Source organism: Oncorhynchus masou, chromosome 24 (assembly GCF_036934945.1).
Source record: "Oncorhynchus masou masou isolate Uvic2021 chromosome 24, UVic_Omas_1.1, whole genome shotgun sequence".
In the NCBI taxonomy this organism is placed as follows: domain Eukaryota; kingdom Metazoa; phylum Chordata; class Actinopteri; order Salmoniformes; family Salmonidae; genus Oncorhynchus; species Oncorhynchus masou.
The window spans coordinates 38718798-38738311 of NC_088235.1; the positions used below are offsets into that span (position 1 = coordinate 38718798).

Consider the following 19514-nt stretch of genomic DNA (forward strand, 5'->3'; position numbering starts at 1 on the left):
GTCTGGAACACTGTGTTGATTCATTCCTAACATGACACACTGGTAAAGAGAAAGTACCTTTATTGGTTAGGTAGGCATGGTTTCCGGGGCCACCACCGTTAGCAACGGCTGATCGCAAAACAAACAAATACATAAGATCATGCTTATTTGTTAAGTACAAATGTCAAAAGCAAACTAGACTCTATTGGGTTGTCATACAGGAAAAAGATCATTGTATGATCACTGTGGTCACATTAAGATCAGGGTCATGTTCAGTACAGTACAGCGTAGCAAAACGTGTTGCAACAGATAACGGGTATCTCCCGTTTCATTGTTTTGTCATTCCCCAACACAACCATTTGCTTAAAAATATCTCTAACAAACTGCTTTGAGATAATCAAACCTTCTGAAAGCATACAGTACCTGACTTGTGTGACATCTTGGTCTTGGCTGGAGATGTGAGAACACTTATGAAGCTACATAGAGCAGATCCTTTGCTATTTATATCTTGGACAGCAGAGCCTTTCGTTGTCCATTCCTCCATTAGAGCCTGAAAAGAGATCAATCAAACCAATAACATAGTTTACACAACACTGTCCCGAATAGGGCTGCAATTTGCATGGCTACATTGAGAGAACACTGAATGACTCTGTCTTGACTGTTTATTGTAAGAAGCAGGGCCAAGCTAAATATATTTGGAGCAATGCAGCATCGAGACTAAAATCTCCTCAAAGGAAACCCTTTCCAATGTCAAGTCCTGATTAATTTAATTTTAAACTGTGATTTTTCGCATGGTACAAACAAATTATTCAATATGCAAATGTATTATTAAGTGTGAAGGGATTTGTGTTTAAATCTTTGATGTTTGACCTATTTACTTAGGGTTCGTTACTCTCTTCTTGTCTTTTATCTTTTTTCTGTGACACACCGTACCAGTTCATCTCTGATTGGAAGTTTTTTTCTGGCAGAGAGTCACAGTTATTTAGCGTTTGACTCCCTGACGAGTCCTATGTTAAACACTTCCCATCCTTTTATTACTTTGGCATGGAAACTACTGTGAAATCAGGGAGGACAAAATAGTGATATATCGCACCGCACTCCTCTTACTCCATTACAAAAACACATTAAGTGCCAAACCTGTGACGTGGGTAATATGACATGAAAACATGAGCAGCAGGTAGCCGTTGATATCTGGTCTGTTGATATCTGGTCTGTTGATATCTGGTCTGTTGATATCCCTCTTGTGGTGTGGGGGATGTGCTTTGGCAAAGTGGGTGGGGTTATATCCTGATTGGCCCTGTCCGGGGGTATCATCAGATGAGACCCCTCCCCCCGTCTTATCTGGTGTCCTGTGTGAATTTAAGTATGCTTCCTCTAATTCCTCTCTCTTCCCTCTGGGAGGACCTGGACCATGCCTCTGGACTACATGCTCTGATGACTTCTGGCTGTCCCCAGTACACCTGGTCGTGCTGCTGCTCCAGTTTCAACTGTTTTGCCATTGCGGCTATGGAACCCTGACCTGCTCACCGGACGTGCTACCTTGTCCCAGACCTGCTGTTTTCGACTCTTCTCTCTCACTATCGCACCTGCTGTCTCGACCTCTGAATGCTCGGCTATGAGAAGCCAACTGAGATTTACTCCTGAGGTACTGACCTGTTGCACCCTCTACAACCACTGTGATTATTATTTGACATTGTTGGTCATCTATGAACGTTTGAACATCTTGAAGAACAATTTGGCCTTAATGGCCATATACTCTTATAATGTCCACCCGGCACAACCATAAGATAACTGGCCACCCCTCAGAGCCTGGTTCCTCTCTAGGTTTCTTCCTAGGTTCTTGCCTTTCTAGTGAGTTTTACCTAGCCACTGTGTTCCTACATCTGCATTGTTTGCTGTTTGGGGTTTTAGGCTGGGTTACTGTATAGCACTTTGTGATATCTGCTGATGTAAAAATGGCTTTATAAATAAATAAAATTGCAAAATAAATGTGAGAGCATTGGGCCAGTAACCGAGAGATTGCTGGTTCAAAACCAAGAGCCAACTAGGTGAAAAATAAGCCAATGTGCCCTTGAGCAAGGCACTTAATCCTAATTACTCCTGTACATTGTTCTGGATAAGAGCGTCTGATAAATTACTCAACTTAAAAAATGTAACCTAAGGCATTCAAGACCATTTGAAGAACAAGCTCCACATTCACCTGCACCTTTGTAACATAGCTATGCAGTTGTCCTTCTTTGCACTAAGAACAAAGGTAGAACATACCATTTCCATAATGCAAATAAGTAAGGGGGCTATCTAGTACCAGACCAGTCTGCCTGCTCACTCACATTGACGCTCTGCAGGTCATTCAATAGACTCTGTTCACTGCTGGTTGGCTGAACCACAGGGACTTTCTCTGTTGTCTCCTCCAGCCACGTCCTGAGAGCTCCGGCTGCATCCCTGAAGTCTCCCAGCTGGTCCTGGCAGGAAGACACCTCCTCCTCTCTGTGTTGTAAAAGGGAGAAGACAACCACAGTCACATCACATCACAGAGACATATCAAATATGCCAAAACATGACTGTCAACTGGCGAGATAAAATAATGATGTTTCTTCTGTGTCAAATGAGAACAAGTATCCCCACAAGTAGATTGTACATGAGGATCAGCAGGTAGCTCTGCTACCGTCATCTTCACGTACTTCTCTTTCACAGTGTCTTTGAAGGCATTGAAGTTGTTGGAGAGGTTGTCAATCTTTCCCTGAATCTGGGCCATGCTTCCCTCTGGACCCATATTGGACAGCTCCTTTGACAGCTTTTGCAGTATTTCCACATCCTTGGCATGTTCAGCCAACTCAGTGTTAGTGTCCTACAGAAACATTAGAACAGTTAGAACAATTGGAAGATCGCTATTGAGCAATGTGTGGTTGAAAATGAGCATTAAATTAACATATTTACCTGCATGAGCTGCGAGAGCTCGTTGACATTTTTCCCTGGCCCGTCTGTTTCGGAGAGGGCCTGTGAGCGCTTGAGCACAAACTGCTGCACCTTATCCGAGGTCTTCTCGAACTCCTCCACCTTGTCCTTCAGCTGCTCCAGCTGCTCCATTTTCTGCTTGTGCTTGTCACAGGTGTCAGAGAAGCGCTGTGACAGGGCGTCCATTTTGGACTGCAGCAGAGCCGCGGCGGAGGGGTCAGCTGTCTCCACAAATTTCTTCACCTTGGCCTTCATGGCTGAGATGCTACTCTGGCGACTGGAAATATCCTGCTCCAGAGCCTCGAAGAAAAACACAACGGATGACAAATATATATTTTAGAGACATTTGAATGTTTTTCAATGTTTTTATAGTTCAGGTTTCCTCATCTGTAGAAGATCATGCAGAGACAAATTCCAAATGAACGGTTGAGCCAAAATAACCAGTTACAGTGAATATATGGTGAAATGGCTATTTGACTGGTACAAACAGTGACACAAAGTGAATGTTTACAGTACTTACGGCCCCGTTGCTCAGCACATCTCCAATGGCTGCTGAATCCAGAGGGACTTGTCCTTTCTCCTTCACACTCTCCTCTACTCCCTCCATCCAGCTCATCATCTCATCCAGGCCATCCTGGACACTCAGGGAGCGGGTCAGGGTGATCTGAAGCTTCTCATTACGATCACTCACTGACTTGGACAGGTTGTCATACCTTTCCACAATATCATCTGAAAGCAAAGACACAATGTAAGGATTTTAGGGTCAATGCTTAGCACTGGTAAAAGTTCATACCACTTGGAAATTATGAGCAAATTAAGTCAGGGTTTTCACTGTTCGACCTTTCTGCTAAGGTCAAACATATGGAAAATATTACTGTATCATAAATATACAGCCCATACAAAAAATACTTTTGAGTCGGCCAAGCGCAATATCATTAGGTAAAACATTTTTACATTCAGCATCACGCCGTCAAGGGAAATATATATTATTCATTCTAACAAAGACATCTACTTATATTTCAGGATGTTGTGCATCTCTTATTAAAATAATCAGAATTCATGTAAACATTACAGTTTTGGAAACATAGGTTGTCCAAAATAATTGGTCTCTTGGCACCACTCACCCGGATATAAGTTGAGCCGCTGGACAGGGTAAGTTGAGCAACTTACAAACACTATGTACTTTTTAAAAACACTTTTAACATAGACCAGGACCTGGTGTTACCTCATATCCCCGCGATAATGCCTGGCATTACGCCTGGGAAGAAAACACTTACATTTGCTCAAACTGTGGGTCAACTTACTCCATGGCCATTGGCTCAACTTACCCCAAGGCAAACCATTTTTATTAGCCCACAAGGATCAACTTTCATGCTAGGTTTAGGACCTCATATTGACGCTTATAGAGACCCCAACTGATGTATAGAACAATCTCAAAATGTACTTTGGTTAAGATACAAGCATCATGAAACCTCTAGAACAATACATTAATTTGACTTGGTGAAAACAAAATTGGGACCTAACTAGCTTACTTACCACTTATCCCATGTGGTTTCTTCCTTCACAGACTCTATGATATGATGACCTCTTCCTAAATATTTGGTCAAATTATTACATTTGTGTATGGTGTCCTAGAAACAAGGGATGGCTCAACTTACCACACTCTCCCCTACTACTATTTCACTCCAACAGTCATGAATCACTATGATAGGAACCACACATTGGCAGTGGCACTATATTGTCAAGTATTTCATTCTTTTTTAGAAATAGCATTGGATGAGAATCTACACTTAAGACTGATTACTCACCTACTGTCTCCTGGATCTCGTCCTGATTGGTCAACAGGTCCCCCTCAGCAGTGACCAGAGAGTCAGATGTTTTGCGGAGTGTCTCCACAGCAGTCTGACGACCAGTGGTCTGATTTTGTAGAGCCTGACCATGACAAACACAGGCAGACAGAAGATTAGACAGTCAACATGTCTAACAGACATACCACACCGCTCCATATAGATATATCAATACACTCCAGCTATATCTTTATTACAATGCTGTAATTATACCGATTTAAAGCTGGAGACAAATATTTTGTAAAAGCATCTAAAAACAAATAGTGTTATTCAAACACTCAAATACTAGAACTCCACTACTGTAACTTTCCATATACCTGACTGGTTGCACTCAGGGGGAAACGTAGCATTTCCCTGACATAAACTACATTCTTGAGTTTTAGGCACCTCTAATCTTCTATATCTATGAGCCACTGCAATACAACTCCATAGAGAGATGTAATGGAACATGACTTTACTCCCACTCTCTCTCTCTCTACACTACATACTTTTGTTGCAAGCCAGCTTGACTCAGAGAGTACTGCAGGGACATCATCTATTAAAGGATACTAGGCATTCTCTACACCTCTTTCCAGTCCAACTCCTATCGTAACCCCCCCCCCCCCACAACCGCCTCAAAGGCATACGCAAGAAAATGTACGAATGGTTAGGATATTCATGTCTTGGGGACTGCTTTGAGGTTTGAATGTGGACCTAAAAATAGCAGTGTTGTTTTAAAGTGAGTGGAAACACTGTATATGGAGAGGGAAGTTTGAAGCGGTGTAATGACCTCTAAACCCATTCAGTTCTCAGAGCCGTCAGTGAGTAAACTCTGAAAAAAGTCTGTTCTGTAAACAGCTATGCCTCCACTTGCCCTCCTCTAGCCCGGAGTGTGTTACACTGTGGTAATGTGCTTTGTCTGGATAAAACTCATACTGTTTGGTGAGATTTCATTTTTTTGTCATACTTTGGTGTCCTCCAGCTGTTTCTGTAGGGTTTGAGGGTCAGCAGCGATGGCCTCAGACTGTTGCCTTCTGGCTTCCTCCGCTGAGTTGTTGAGCCACTTCAGGAGACCAGCGGTTGAGTCCTCGTACTTCTTGTACTTGTCCACCACATCTTTGAGGTTGTTGCCGAGCTCATTGCACTGAAAGAAATGAGTTGTGATGTTGATCGCTGTGGTAGTTACTAACTTGGAATGCATGCAGTATTACTGCCTACTCTTTTCTGTATCTCAACCTATAGAAAAGCTGGACAGCAATATATAATAAGAGAGCATTTCATCTGAATTGTTTTTAAGATGAACAGTTACACAAAGTCAACCTTTGCCTCTCAGTATGAGAGTGAACCAGTGTTCATACAGAACAATGACTCATTTGCTTTCATTTTGATTAAACAGAAATGCTTCCACCGTGTGGTGAGAGTAGGATATTACATCCATAAAAAAGTTTTTTTTTAAATCATTCAATCAGCCTGAGATGTGTCTCACTCATTGTTCACCGTACTGATTTAAATAGGTAGACCTCCTGGTGTTATCAAGGTGGTTCAGTGAACAACATGCATGTGATCAGTAACCTTGCTGAAGACTTTGAGACTAGGCTTTAGTCCAGCGGGCTAAATCAGTCTTGTGGTACTGGTATATGAAGTTTACCTGAGAGTGCAGGGCTTTGTAACGGCCAGCAACCGAGTCCAGCTTATCCTTTACAGTAGCGCAGGTTCCAGTGGTATCCACCTCCAGCTGAGCATCTTTCCCCTTAGGGTCCATGCGTCCACAAGCTTTCGCCACGTCCAGCACCTTCTGCCCTGAGATGGTGATGAACCGCAGGTCCCCCTTGTGGGAGATGACGTCCTCAGAGAAGCTCTTCTGTCTCTGGAGCTTCTCTGTGAGGATGTTCAGAGCTCCAGCGGGGGCTCCCAGCTCCCCCACCTCCCCCTCGGCCTGCTGCAGCCAGCCCTCAAACTCCTCACAGTCTCCTTGGAACTTCTTCAGCTCCTCCTGGACCTGGACCACCTGCTTCATCTGCTGTTCTGCCTGGGTAAGGGAAGCGTCGTACCGACCCTTCAACTCCTGGATGTCCATCTGCAGCTTGTCTTTATCCGTGGAGGACAGGGCATGAGCCTGGTGGTCCAGCAGAGCCTGTGCTGACTGGGTGGCCATGATCATGTCCTGCTGCTGGGACAGGATCTCCTGGTGATGAGCCTGGAAGAGGAGAGAGTCCATTCAAATTCCAAAAGCTTTATTGTAAAATTGGCATAGTATGAAAAATTGCCACATGAAAAACCTACAACACTGATATTTAACACACGGGACAAGATATGAAATTAAAAAATAAAATAAAGTGAAAATATTGCATTTAAGTATTGGTTAACTCTTGAAGTTCCTAGGGTCTCCACCGAGCTAGGAAAATCTGCTTTCAGTTTTAATACTCTATTGCTGGAACAGATTTCAAAATAAAAAATTTATATGTATTTGTATTTTTTATTTAACCTTTATTTAACTAGGCTTTTTGAACTATTCTTATTTAAAATGACGGCCTACACCGGCCAAACCCGGACGACGCTGGCCAATTGTGCGCTGCCCTATGGGCCTCCCAATCATGGCCAGTTGTGATACAACCTGGAGTCAAACCAGGGTAACTGTAGTGACGCCTCTAACACTGAGATGCAGTGCCTTAGACCGCTGTGCCACTTGGAAGCCCAAAACGATGTTCTGGTGTCATTCAGGCCCTTTGAAGTATTGACTGGGGACTTATTTGTTGAGGAATGTAACTGTTTTTCTGGGTGATATGTGATGTTTTATTTGTGCTTCCCATGACTATGTTTTTGTATATATATAAATACAGTTGAAGTCAGAAGTTTACATACACCTTAGCCAAATACATTTAATCTCAGTTTTTCAGAATTCCTGACATTTAATCCTAGTAAAAAATTCCCTGTTTTAGGTCAGTTAGGATCACCACTTTATTTTAAGAACGTGAAATGTCAGAATAATAGTAGAGAGAATGATTTATTTAAGCTTTTATTTCTTTCATCACATTCCCAGTGGGTCAGAAGTTTACATACACACAATTAGTATTTGGTAGCATTGCCTTTAAATTGTTTAACTTGGGTCAAACGTTTCGGGTAGCCTCCACAAGCGTCCCACAATACGTTGGGTGAATTTTGGCCCATTCCTCATGAAAGAGCTGGTGTAACTGAGTCAGGTTTGTAGTCCTCCTTGCTCGCACACGCCTTTTCAGATCTTCCCACATATATTCTATAAGATTGAGGTCAGGGCTTTGGATGGCTACTCCTTGACTTTGTTGTCCTTAATCCATTTTGCCACAACTTTGGAAGTATGCTTGGGGTCATTGTCCATTTGGAAGACCCATTTGCGACCAAGCTTTAACTTCCTGACTGATGTCTTGAGATGTTGCTTCAATATATCCACGTAATTTTCCCTTCTCATGAAGCCATCTATTTTGTGAAGTGCAGCAGTCCCTCCTGCAGCAAAGCACCCCCACAACATGATGCTGCCACCCCCATGCTTCACGGTTGGGATGGTGTTCTTAGGCTTGCAAGCCTCCCCTTTTTCCTCCAAACATAACGATGGTCATTATGGCCAAACAGTTCTATTTTTGTTTCATCAGACCAGAGGACATTTCTCCAGAAAGTACGATCTTTGTCCCCATGTGCAGTTGCAAACCGTAGTCTGGCTTTTCTATGGCGGTTTTGGTTTCCTTCCTGAGTGGCCTTTCAGGTTATGTCGGTGTAGGACTTGTTTTACTGTGGATATAGATACTTTTGTACCTGTTTCCTCCAGCACAAGGTCCTTTGCTGTTGTTCTGGGATTGATTTGCACTTTTCGCACCAAAGTACGTTCATCTCTAGGAGACAGAACGTGTCTCCTTCCTGAGTGGTATGACGGCTGCGTGGTCCCATGGTGTTTATACTTGGGGACTATTGTTTGTACAGATGAACGTGGTACTTTCAGGTGCTTGGAAATTGCTCCCAAGGATGAACCAGACTTGTGGAGGTCTACAATTTTTTTCTGAGGTCTTGGCTGACTTCTTTTGATTTTCCCATGATGCCAAGCAAAGAGGCACTGAATTTGAAGGTAGGCCTTGAAATACATTCACAAGCACACCTCCAATTGACTCAAATGATGCCAATTAACCTATCAGAAGCTTCTAAAGCCATGACATAATTTTCCAAACTGTTTAAAGGCACAGTCAACTTAGAGTATGTAAACTTCTGACCCACTGGAATTGTGATACAGTGAATTATAAGTGATATAATATATATATATAGATAGATACACATACATACACATATATATACACATACATACATACATACATACATACATACATACATACATACATACATACATACATACATACATACATACATGCATGCATGCATGCATGCATACATACATACATACATACATACATACATACATACATACATACATACATACATACATACATACATACATACATACATACATACATACATACATACATACATACATAATTACATACATAATTACATACATACAAAAACCTATATACATGTATATACTGTATATATATATATATATATATATATATATATATATATACAGTATATACATGTATATAGGTTATAAAAGAAAAGAATAAGGAAGAGGTCAATGCAGCTATTAGAAAAAGGGACCTGAGCCTTGTGTAACAACAAGCCACTATGAATCAAGCACCACCAAAGAGAATAGCTTAATTTACCTTGACCCTATCATACTGCTTGTCCAGATCCAGTTCTGGGGTCTTCTCTGTAGCCTGTCTGCCAGTGTCGTTATCTGTCGTCTGGAGAGCGTTTCCATTGTTTCCATTGGGGTCATCATCCTCTCCCAGAATGTTCTTGGCTGAGGTCTTCGATGGCAAAGGCATGTTCCCGTTCTGTTTGCCCATATGGTCTGTCTGATCGACCCCCATCCCTTTCTCATTCCCTATGTTATTGATCCAGTCCAGCAGACCCTCAATCTTGTTCTTACTCTCCTCAAACTGCTCAACAACCGCCTCCTAAACAGGTAGAATATAGCGAGTTACGTGATGTTGGCTAAATTATATGATTAAATAGATAACTATACATTTTGTACATTTATATATTATTTTAATAAGTAAGCAATCATCAAGCTGAATAACATATCTAATTTTATTTGTCTTTAAGCAGATCTATCTTTTCCTGTAAACCACCTACAATAGAAAGTTTAACTGTCATGATTCAGATTTGCACCGAGTCATGGTATATGGATAATGTTGATGCATGCAAAATGTAATATGTTTTCCAACCTTCTCAGTCTCCTGTTTGATAGCAGTAGTTACAGACTTCTCCACGTCTTTCCTTGACTCCTCGGCTCGTTGGTTGATGAGTTTGACCTTGCTCTTGGCGTCCTCCAGCTTGCTCTCGATGGCAGCGATCTGATCTGGGGTCAGCATAGACCGGTTCTCATCCAGGAACTTCTTGGTGCTACTGATGACCTCATTCAAGGCACTGCCATTGGTCAGGATGTCTTTCTGCAAGGCCTGGACATTTCATATTTAACACACAGAGATGCACACACAGGCACAGAAAGCATTACAACAGAAATGTTAGGTGATAAATTAGTGAACCCATCAAACAAGATTCAGTATAATAGCAATACATGTGTAGCACAATGTGCATAACTGTGTATACAATAAATGTGTAGCAATGACATCATACTTAAAATAAAATAATGTAGCCATACATTCTATAGTTCAGATGCAATTCATTTATTAGAACCAACATTTCGTCAACAAGCAACTGTACTGTACCTGATGCTCTTTCTGGACCTGCTGCAGGTCTTCCACACTCTCTACACTCTTGGCCTGCTGCTGGTGGCCTATCAGACAGTTCTCTGTATTGGTCAGGTTGTCACACAGCTCCTGCAACTTGTCTGAGAACTCCTTCTGTTTCTCCACCAAGCACTGCACACACCAGAGATCAATGTTGCAATGTTACAATGTTACACTCCTCCCAACAGCATACACTACATAGTAGGCATTAATCATACTGGACGTTCGTAGATAGTCAACCCCTGATGACAATGGTCTGAGTATGCTGTAAACATGCTAGCCACTCAACAGGCCAGCATTCTGACATGGTAAAGAAAGAGGATGGGTTTAGTAGAGAGGAATAGGACATTTGTTCACAAGTGTGTTAGTGCTGAGGTTGGTTGAGAAAAACGTTCCCACACTGAAGATGCCTTTGGATCTTTTGTCCTCTGGAGTTTAGAGTTTAAAGGTGTGTTGAAGCCTGTGAAACGTGAACACGACCAGGAGAAAGGTTAGTGTTTGGCAGTGGTCAAGCAATGGTCTTTTTAGTGTTAAAAGAAACATGCAAGAGACTAACTTCTCATTAAAACACATTCAAAACACATTATACATTATAAATATATACACATGATAAATCTGACTTAATGAATTCGAGTGACATTATTATTTTAGATATATTCTAAAATATATGTCATGACCATCATTTGTTTATGTAGCTATAAAATACGCACACAGCAACACTTCACTTCAACCAATACATTTTCATAGTTTTCTCAACAAACTGAAATCGACTCTTTCCAAGGTGCAATGGCCCTAAGCCCAGTCATTTGGGTCCAAACCTTCTGCTGACTCTCATTCTCGCTGATCTCCAGCTGGAGTTGAAGGGTGCGTCTCTGATTGGCCACCCTCTCCATCTGATCCTTATTTGCCCTCTGGGTGGCGCTGAGAGACTTGAGGAGGTGCCTGCTCTGGGCTGGGCTCAGGAACTGGGCATGCTCTGAGATAAAGTACTGGATGTCAAACGCAGTGTCCTCCAGATGCCTCTGGGTCCCTAACACATTAGTCTCCATGTCCTAGAAACACAGACAGGGGTCATGGAAGGGGGCTGAACCAATCAACACAACTCATTGGATGTATAAATGTAAACCATAATATATTGTGTCATTGGTTAATTCTAGGGAAAAACCACAAACTTTTAATTTAGTTTCATATAACCTTAAAATTTGGTGTATTTTATTGATATATACTTAAAATACACTACTGTAGGTGAATAAGGAACATAAGGAGAATAAGGTATGAAAAGATACCTCAATATTCTGGATCATTTCTTTCACTGTGTTCACATCATATGTGTTCATGATGTCTAGGTTGTAGGTCATCTCAGAGTTGTCATGAATACAGCCTGATAGTTGATTAAGGGTACTGAGGAGCTCCTGGTATGTTGACTCCAAATTGGCCTGAAAAACACAGTTTACAGTTTCATTTACTTTGTATTTATTGCAGTTCAGTAACATAATTTCCTAGATCACAACAATGAGAAACAAACACTGACCTTTCCTTTATCAATAGCCTGCATTAGAACGTAATTCCTTTCTGCAGACATTTGGCAAACGTCTGCAAATGCTGGTTGCAACTCTCGAAAGGCTGAAGCCAGATCTTGGTGGATATGCGTGGGAATGAGTTCATTAGCAGACTTTAACAGCTGCTTGGCTATGTCCAGATCTCTGGTTAGAAAGCTAGCCAGTGTAGACAGATGTGCTTCCAACAACTAGAAACAGAAGTGGGTGAATGTTGAGACAGATGCTCATGCAAGGAGGGGACAAAATGTAAGTGGATAGAAAGTACCGAAGGTGACACATTCTTTCAGGGATGCATTGTTATTATAATGTATTCAAGCCGTTCTATGGTGCATTTAAGTATATGTGATACAAACCTGAGATTCCTCCAGCTGACTGTGTAACTCCTCCATGTTGTTACTCAGAGAGCCCTGCTTGGATGACAAGTCGTTCCTGATCTCCACTACAACATCTGCATGATCCTGAAGTCTACCAACACACTCCAGATAATCCTGGGTGGAGTACTGTTTCTGAAAATACATAAAATACATGATATATATGAATAATCTCAAATAAATACACGTCATATACATGAGTAGTAGTTATTTTATATGCACTTATATGAGTTTTGAACATAAAACTTACCCTGACCTTAGGTTGAACTGCTCCAGCATTGCCTGTGTCTGAAATGGTTTCAACCTCAGTCGATTGATATAGGTCAAGACCTTCCATGGGATCTGCCACGGCACCTTCAGCCTCATCGGACGAGTCCTCCTCCTGGATGATCTCCAGGTTGCGTGGCCTGTCCTCATCAGGAGCACCCCCCAGAATACTGTTCAAGGCTCCAATCACATCTCTGAGCATGGCAGGGTCATGGCTTGAGGATACACTTTGAAGAACCTGCTGAAACTGTATCTGGATCATATCAGATGGAGGTGTTTCTTCATGGGGTGGTTTCCCTCCATCCAGACTAGTTTTACCTGAACGGAGAGCCTCATGCTTCAACAGATCCCTGAGGAGATCTGGACTATTACTTTTCACAAGCCCAGGAGCTGCATCTGTCTCACTACCAAAATCACCAGAACCTCTTCCATGGGACTGTGGATTGTCCTGTATCAGGTTGATGATGCCCTCCAAAGCTTGGGTCTCAGCCTTTTGTAATTCATCGACATCTGCCCCCGCCACTCTCATTCTTACCAGGTCACCTAAACTGGACCTTTGAGCACTATAGATGGCTGACGCAGGTGGTGGGACACTATCTGGTGTCATGAAGTCTGGTTGAACATCAACAGTCATCAGATGGGTATGATTCTCATCAGCAACGCATAGATTTTGCCTATTTACATCCTGTGTAAGATCTGACCCCAGGCCAGGCTCTTTACCCTTTACCAGATGCTGTGAGGTCATTTCTGATGTTGAAGGGGTATTGGAGGAAGAGTCTGGTTGAACAATAGCAGCCATCAGCTGGGGATGATTCTCAACTGCACCACATTCATCTTGTTTAACAACTGATCTCATACCTGGCTCTGTTGCCTTTAATGTATACCCTGGGAACATTTCTGATGCTGATGACGAACTTGTATCGGGAAACTTCTCAGACACAACTGAGTTACATTTGCCAGTACCTGTCTGTCCTGTCTGTGATGACTTGGACACAGTGGGTGAATCAGCTTGATCAGTAATCTGTGAGACACTACCATCAGATGAATCTTCTTGTCTCCCTGAGGATGGTGTGCTGTCATCACCCCTGCTTGATTCAACCCTGTCATTAGCTTTAGCGTTAACATTAGCGTTTGAATTTGACAGATGTTTATCAGTCAGTGTCAGATCAGGGGTAATTCTGCTAGATATCACTTTAGTGGGAGCAGTTTCTAACTGCTCTTGATCATCGACATCATAGCTGTCATTATTGTCACAGTGTGTTTCTATGATCAGTACACTGGATACAATAGCTAAATCAGAGTTAGTCAACTGCACTGGAGTCTTTTTTTGATCTGTTGGCTTACTCTGACTGTACCCGTTCTGAGAGGATGTAGGCTTGATATCTCCACCAATATCCCCATCTGACTTCACTAGCGGTTGCTGAGGTGGCACAGTGCTAAACGCTGAAAGTCCATCACTGTTTCTTACCATTTTATCCACATTGACACCCACGACTGCGGACACTGTGCTTGTTACATCGCTAGACAAATCTCTCAGTGATGGGCTATCTATTCTCTGATCTGACTCCTTGACTAGCTGGCTAGCTGGCGGCTGAATTGCGTTCAACACATTCTCCATTTTCCTTTCATCAGACAACAGATCACTATGTGATGAGCAGGACACGCCCGAGTCACTCTGAACAGGACTGACAGTCTGGTTCCCCATTATCTCACGGTATCCTGCTCCCAGCTGCCCATCACCCGAAGTGAAGCCGATTGCCTCACAGGACAGATCCGTGCCTCTCCTCAGAGAACTGTTACCATCTTCCTCTGTCTGTCTCAACTCTTTAGCCTGGGCCTGAGGAGCTCCGCTATCTCCACTATCGCTCAAACTGAGAGAGTTTGATCTGTTTGACAACATGTCATTGTGGATGGAATTTCTAGACCCAGGGACCATGTCTGACAGTGGACTGTTAGGGGCCTGTGAGGAACCATCTTCCCTTAATAAAGATGATGTGTCAGGTTGATGGATGACATGTTCCCCTGTTACCTGATCTGACAGGATAGGTGATAGGATCTGTCTACATACAGGCCCATGACTAATGGTGAACGAAGGTAGTAAGGACTTCTGGGAATCGCAGTTCTGTTCTCTGTTTCCTTCTGCATCCACATCTTCCCCTGCATGTCTATTCCTATTCTCTTTACCTTCTTCCCCATTGACATCCTCGTCAGGGCCATCAAGAACCAAAACCGCCAGCTTTTTGTCTGTTCGTTGTTGACATATATTCTCGGCCTCATTGTTGTCTATGAGGCCCAGATTCTGGGAATAAGAAATGCTTTGCATGCAGTTTCTATCAGGGTCGATGATTGTGTTGTGTACAGGGTCTGAGTGAAGGATCTTTTCAGCCAAATCATCATCAATCATCCCTGAATCCAGCGCTTCATTTACACGAATAGTGCATCCAGACTTGGAGTCATATACACCACCCAACAGGCTCTGCTGTTCCATGATCTGCAGGGCTATCTGGGAGGATATGGAGCCTCTAGACACAGCTTCTTTCAGGGTTGCCACTGTGCTTCTCTCATCACCTAAAACCTCTCCCTTGTGGAGCTGCAATGCCAGCACTTCTAACACAGTCTCCTCATCCACAAGGCCCTTATCAAGAGCTGCATCAAGGTCATAGCGTTTCCCAGAGATGATGTCCAAAATACCACCTTCCTCTAGTTGGGCTCTGAGAAGGTGGATCGCAAAGCCTCTCTCATCTTCATTGTCCCATGCTTCTTCCTCAGTGCATGGGAATTCTGTGGATGTGTCAAGGGTGTCTGCCAATAAAGTGGACAATGGAGATGATTCAGATTTTGTGTTCTTGTCTGTCTCACAGCCAGGTGTATTTGTGGGACGTTGTGGGGAATCTTGTGCACCCGGTGGTAGGCTCAGGTCTGTGTCTTTCACTGAGCACAAAGTAGAGCTTTTCAATATGGGTTGTGTGGCTGAACCTCCAGTGAAAGTCCCTTTAGGTTGATTATCTGAAGCAACATCTGTTTCTGGATCAATTTGAATTGATGTTGGGCTTGTGCGCATTGTGTTTTCTTGATCGATTCTGTCAGGCAAAACACAAATTTCAGATGTGTGCTGCCTGTTATTCTTTTTAGAGTCAATAGATATGGATGATATGTCTGTGAAACTGTGTACTATCTCCCTTATGGAATGTCCTACATTATTTTCAGAGCTAGAATATTCCTTTTCTGCTGTCACGCATTTGGAATTCTGTGCAGCTGAGGGGAAACTTGTGTCTGTGTCATTCACCGAGCACAATCTTTGGTGGGTTGACCTATCCAAAATGACTTGGGTGGCTGAACCTTCCTTGAAATTCTCTTTTGGTTGATTATCTGAAGAGGAGGTTTTTAAAGCAAACTCCAATGGTTCTGGGCTTGTGTTATTAGAGTTCTTTAGATAGATGCTATCACACAAAACACTTCTTTCAGAATCAGGTTGTCTGGTATAATTTTCAGAGCTAGATGATTTATCTGTAAAACCTTGTACTAGCGCCCTTTTGCAGTCCTGTACACATGAGGGCAAGCTAATATCTGTGTCATTTTCAGAGCATGATCTAGGAGTTCTGCTTTTCAAAATGGTTTGTGTGGCTGAACCTCCATTGAAAGTCTCTGTTGGTGTATCTGAAGCTACATGTGAGGTTTCTACATCAATGTCAAAGAGTACTAGACTAGTGTTGTTTGTCCTCTTCTTTTTTTTCTTCTTCTTAAAAACACTTGCTTCAGAATCAACTGAGCCGGATCTAGGAGTTGAGCTTGCCAAAATGGTTTGTGTGGGTGATCCTCCATTGGCTGTATCTTTTGGTTGATTATCTGTTTCTAAATTCATTTCAATTAGTGCTAGGCTTGTACTGGTAGAACTAACCTTGACAGATGCTTCCACTGTGAGGCCTTGTGCCACTGTCCTTTGGGAATCTTTGGCACCTGATGACAGGCTCATGTCTGTGTCATTCACTAAGCACAATCTAGGAGTAGCTGAGGTTTCCAATATAGTTTGTGTGGCTGAAACTGCATCGACAGTCTCTTTTGGTTGATGATCTGAAGCCATTTCTGAAGTTTCTACATCAATTTCAAATGACAATGGGCTTGTGCCCTGTCTGTTCTTTTGATAAATGCTATTAGACAAAACATTGGCTTTAGAATCATATTGTCCAGCATTCATTTCAGAATGAACAGCTACAGATGCTTCCTCTGCAATATGTTGAGCTAGCAAGCTAATGTCTTTGCCAATCACTAAGCATGATTTAGTAGGGGATGGGCTTTCCGACATGGCTTGTGAGGCTGATTCTCCTTTTGGTTGATTACATAAAGCTATATCTGAGGTCTCTAAACCAATTTCAACGGATGATGGACTTGCATTCTTTTGATAAATTCCATCAGACAAAACACTTGTATCAGAATCATGCTGTCTGGTATTCTTATCCGAGCCAGATAACTCTTCTGTGAAATCTTGTGCTAGCATCCTTTTTCCAACCTGTCCCCCTGAGAGCAAGCTCATGTCTGTGACATTTACCGAGCATGATTTGGGAGAGGTTTGTGTGGCTGAAATTCCATTGAAAGTATCTTTTGGTTGATTATCTGAGGTTTCTAAATCAATTTCAATGGGATTTATGCATATTGTGTTATTTTGATAGATGCTTATTTCAGAATCCGGCTGTGTGGTATTGTTTCCACAGCCAATAGCTGAAGCAGATTCCTCTGTTCCATCTTGGGCTAGCACCATAAACACATTATTAGAAAAGGCTTTATTGTCAGATTGATTATAATTTGACTTATCCTCCCTGAAGAAACTGGATGCATGATGGTCTTTCATTGCGCCATCTGTTTCCTCGTTAATGTGCAAATATCCAAAATCCTCAGTATTGCTTTCAAACGAGATCTCTGAAACTTCAGAAATGTCTTCTTTCAAAGAAATATTAACAAAAGCGGCCTTACCAAGTGCAGTGTTTTGTAGCTGGTTTTCAGATGTCTCTACTGAAATGTTAACTAAAAGTTCAGCCATTTTAGTCAACTGTCCATCGAATATTAAAAGCCTTTGCCCGGATTTTGGATTCATGTAACTATTCAACATGAGGTATGAGATAAATAACTGTTTTGCCTCGATGGGAGATGGGGCATTCATGTTCTCACCATCATTCTCTATATCATCTGTAGGGCGATGGGATCCTCCAATCTGAAGCTCCCTCAACATCAGCCAGCTAGAAAATCTATCATTAAGGTCATCAACATCAGGAAAAACATCTGGTATTTCAATGGTTTTCAACACCTCTGCTGTATGTGTGTCAATTAAACCATTTTGAGTAGCAGAGTTAATATCCACTACCTCTGAGTCTTCTGCTATGTAAAGGGCAGCTATCTTCTGTCTATTGCTGAGCAGTTTGAATGCCAGCTGATTGGTGATGATTTCATGCTGCAGAGAGGTAGACACGGTCAAGATTTCACCAGAGTGAGGCCATAAAAGTCCCATGAACCCCTTCAGTTTCTCCAGCACCAAGAGTGCACCGCTAGAGCTCATCAAATCACACTGAACAGCCTCATCCACCGATAGCCTTTTGCCATTCTGAGGGTTCACTATGCCTCCATTTTGGGCCTGCTGGCTCAGTATCCCAGTGGCAGTGCCTTGATCGATCAAGCCTTCTGACAGGGCTTCCTCTACGGTGAGCTTACGGCCTGTTTTGGGATTGACGATACCACCTGCAAACAGCTGAGCCCCCAGCAGCCTCATCGTGGTCTGTCTGTCAATCAAGCCCTCATGAACCGCACTAAGTACACTAATCTCCCTCCCAGATGTCAACTCCATGTTTCCATTGTGGCTTTTCTTCACCGGCAGCAGTCGCAGTCCAGTCTCCACATCAGCCACGCTCCTCTGCACCAACTGGGTGAGCGAGACCTTCTCTGCCGTGCTGGGGTTGATCAGGTCCTTCCATGTGTCCTGTCTCTCCAAGAGCTTGACGTACAGATGGTCAGGGATCAGGCCAAACTGAAAGGCCCTCTCTAGGGTCAGTACATCGCTCGTGTAGGACACCCTTAACCCACCTGTAGCCAGCTGGATCTCTATAACCTTCATGGCCAGGTGCTCAGAGATGGCCCCCTCTCTAACCGCTGCTATCACAGGGAGAGGTTCTGAGGAGAACAGTGGGCTCAGGATACACTGGTTGGCTTCGTTGAGCTCTCTGAGCTGCTTCCAGGTGGGCTCGTCAATGAGGTTGTGATGGAAAGCATCGTCCAGCTCCAGACACATCCTTAACTGAGGCAGAACGAGGCCAGAGGTGATGAGCTGAGCCTCCAGGAGACAGAGCCCAGTGTAAGGGTCGATCATGCCGCTCTGAACAGAGCTAAACACAGAGTAGACCTCTACACTTCCAACTTCGAGTACCCCCTCAATGGTCTGAAACCCCTGTGGGAAAATACATTAAGCATGAGCAGACATATTCAACAACAAATTGTAAAATCCAAAATGTTATGATAAAAATCATATAGTTGATTTATTATTGACAAATTGTCATAATTTATACTGTCTTCTAAAGCAAGGTGAAACATTTACTCACCCCTCAGACAAGCATGTGAATGTTAACAGTTCATATGCAAAAGTGCAAGGCTGTGTCAGCATGATTCAACAGCAAGAAGAAGTAGACACACTAAAGGCTGGCATGCATCTGGGGACAGAATATTCAGTATCTTGCAAAACAA

At 42.7% G+C, this 19514-nt stretch overlaps 1 protein-coding gene across 4 annotated transcripts in view; it reads right to left on the reverse strand.

The window, feature by feature from the left end:
- dst (dystonin) overlaps window positions 1-19514 on the reverse strand; it is a 182712-nt gene that overhangs the window by 59444 nt on the left and 103754 nt on the right. For all 4 annotated transcript variants that reach the window (XR_010451380.1, XM_064933862.1, XM_064933863.1 and 1 more), the window contains 17 exons: window positions 12775-19221; window positions 12507-12659; window positions 12126-12341; window positions 11881-12030; window positions 11413-11646; window positions 10574-10726; window positions 10070-10303; window positions 9503-9799; window positions 6409-6957; window positions 5728-5904; window positions 4743-4866; window positions 3455-3663; window positions 2917-3234; window positions 2661-2827; window positions 2310-2466; window positions 403-529; window positions 58-108 (listed from right to left, as the gene is read on the reverse strand). Coding sequence is in view for 3 of the 4 variants with exons in the window: in XM_064933862.1 (XP_064789934.1) it covers window positions 58-108; window positions 403-529; window positions 2310-2466; window positions 2661-2827; window positions 2917-3234; window positions 3455-3663; window positions 4743-4866; window positions 5728-5904; window positions 6409-6957; window positions 9503-9799; window positions 10070-10303; window positions 10574-10726; window positions 11413-11646; window positions 11881-12030; window positions 12126-12341; window positions 12507-12659; window positions 12775-19221 (9763 nt within the window). In the remaining variant the exon portion in view is untranslated. The remainder of the gene's footprint in view (window positions 1-57; window positions 109-402; window positions 530-2309; window positions 2467-2660; window positions 2828-2916; window positions 3235-3454; window positions 3664-4742; window positions 4867-5727; window positions 5905-6408; window positions 6958-9502; window positions 9800-10069; window positions 10304-10573; window positions 10727-11412; window positions 11647-11880; window positions 12031-12125; window positions 12342-12506; window positions 12660-12774; window positions 19222-19514) is intronic.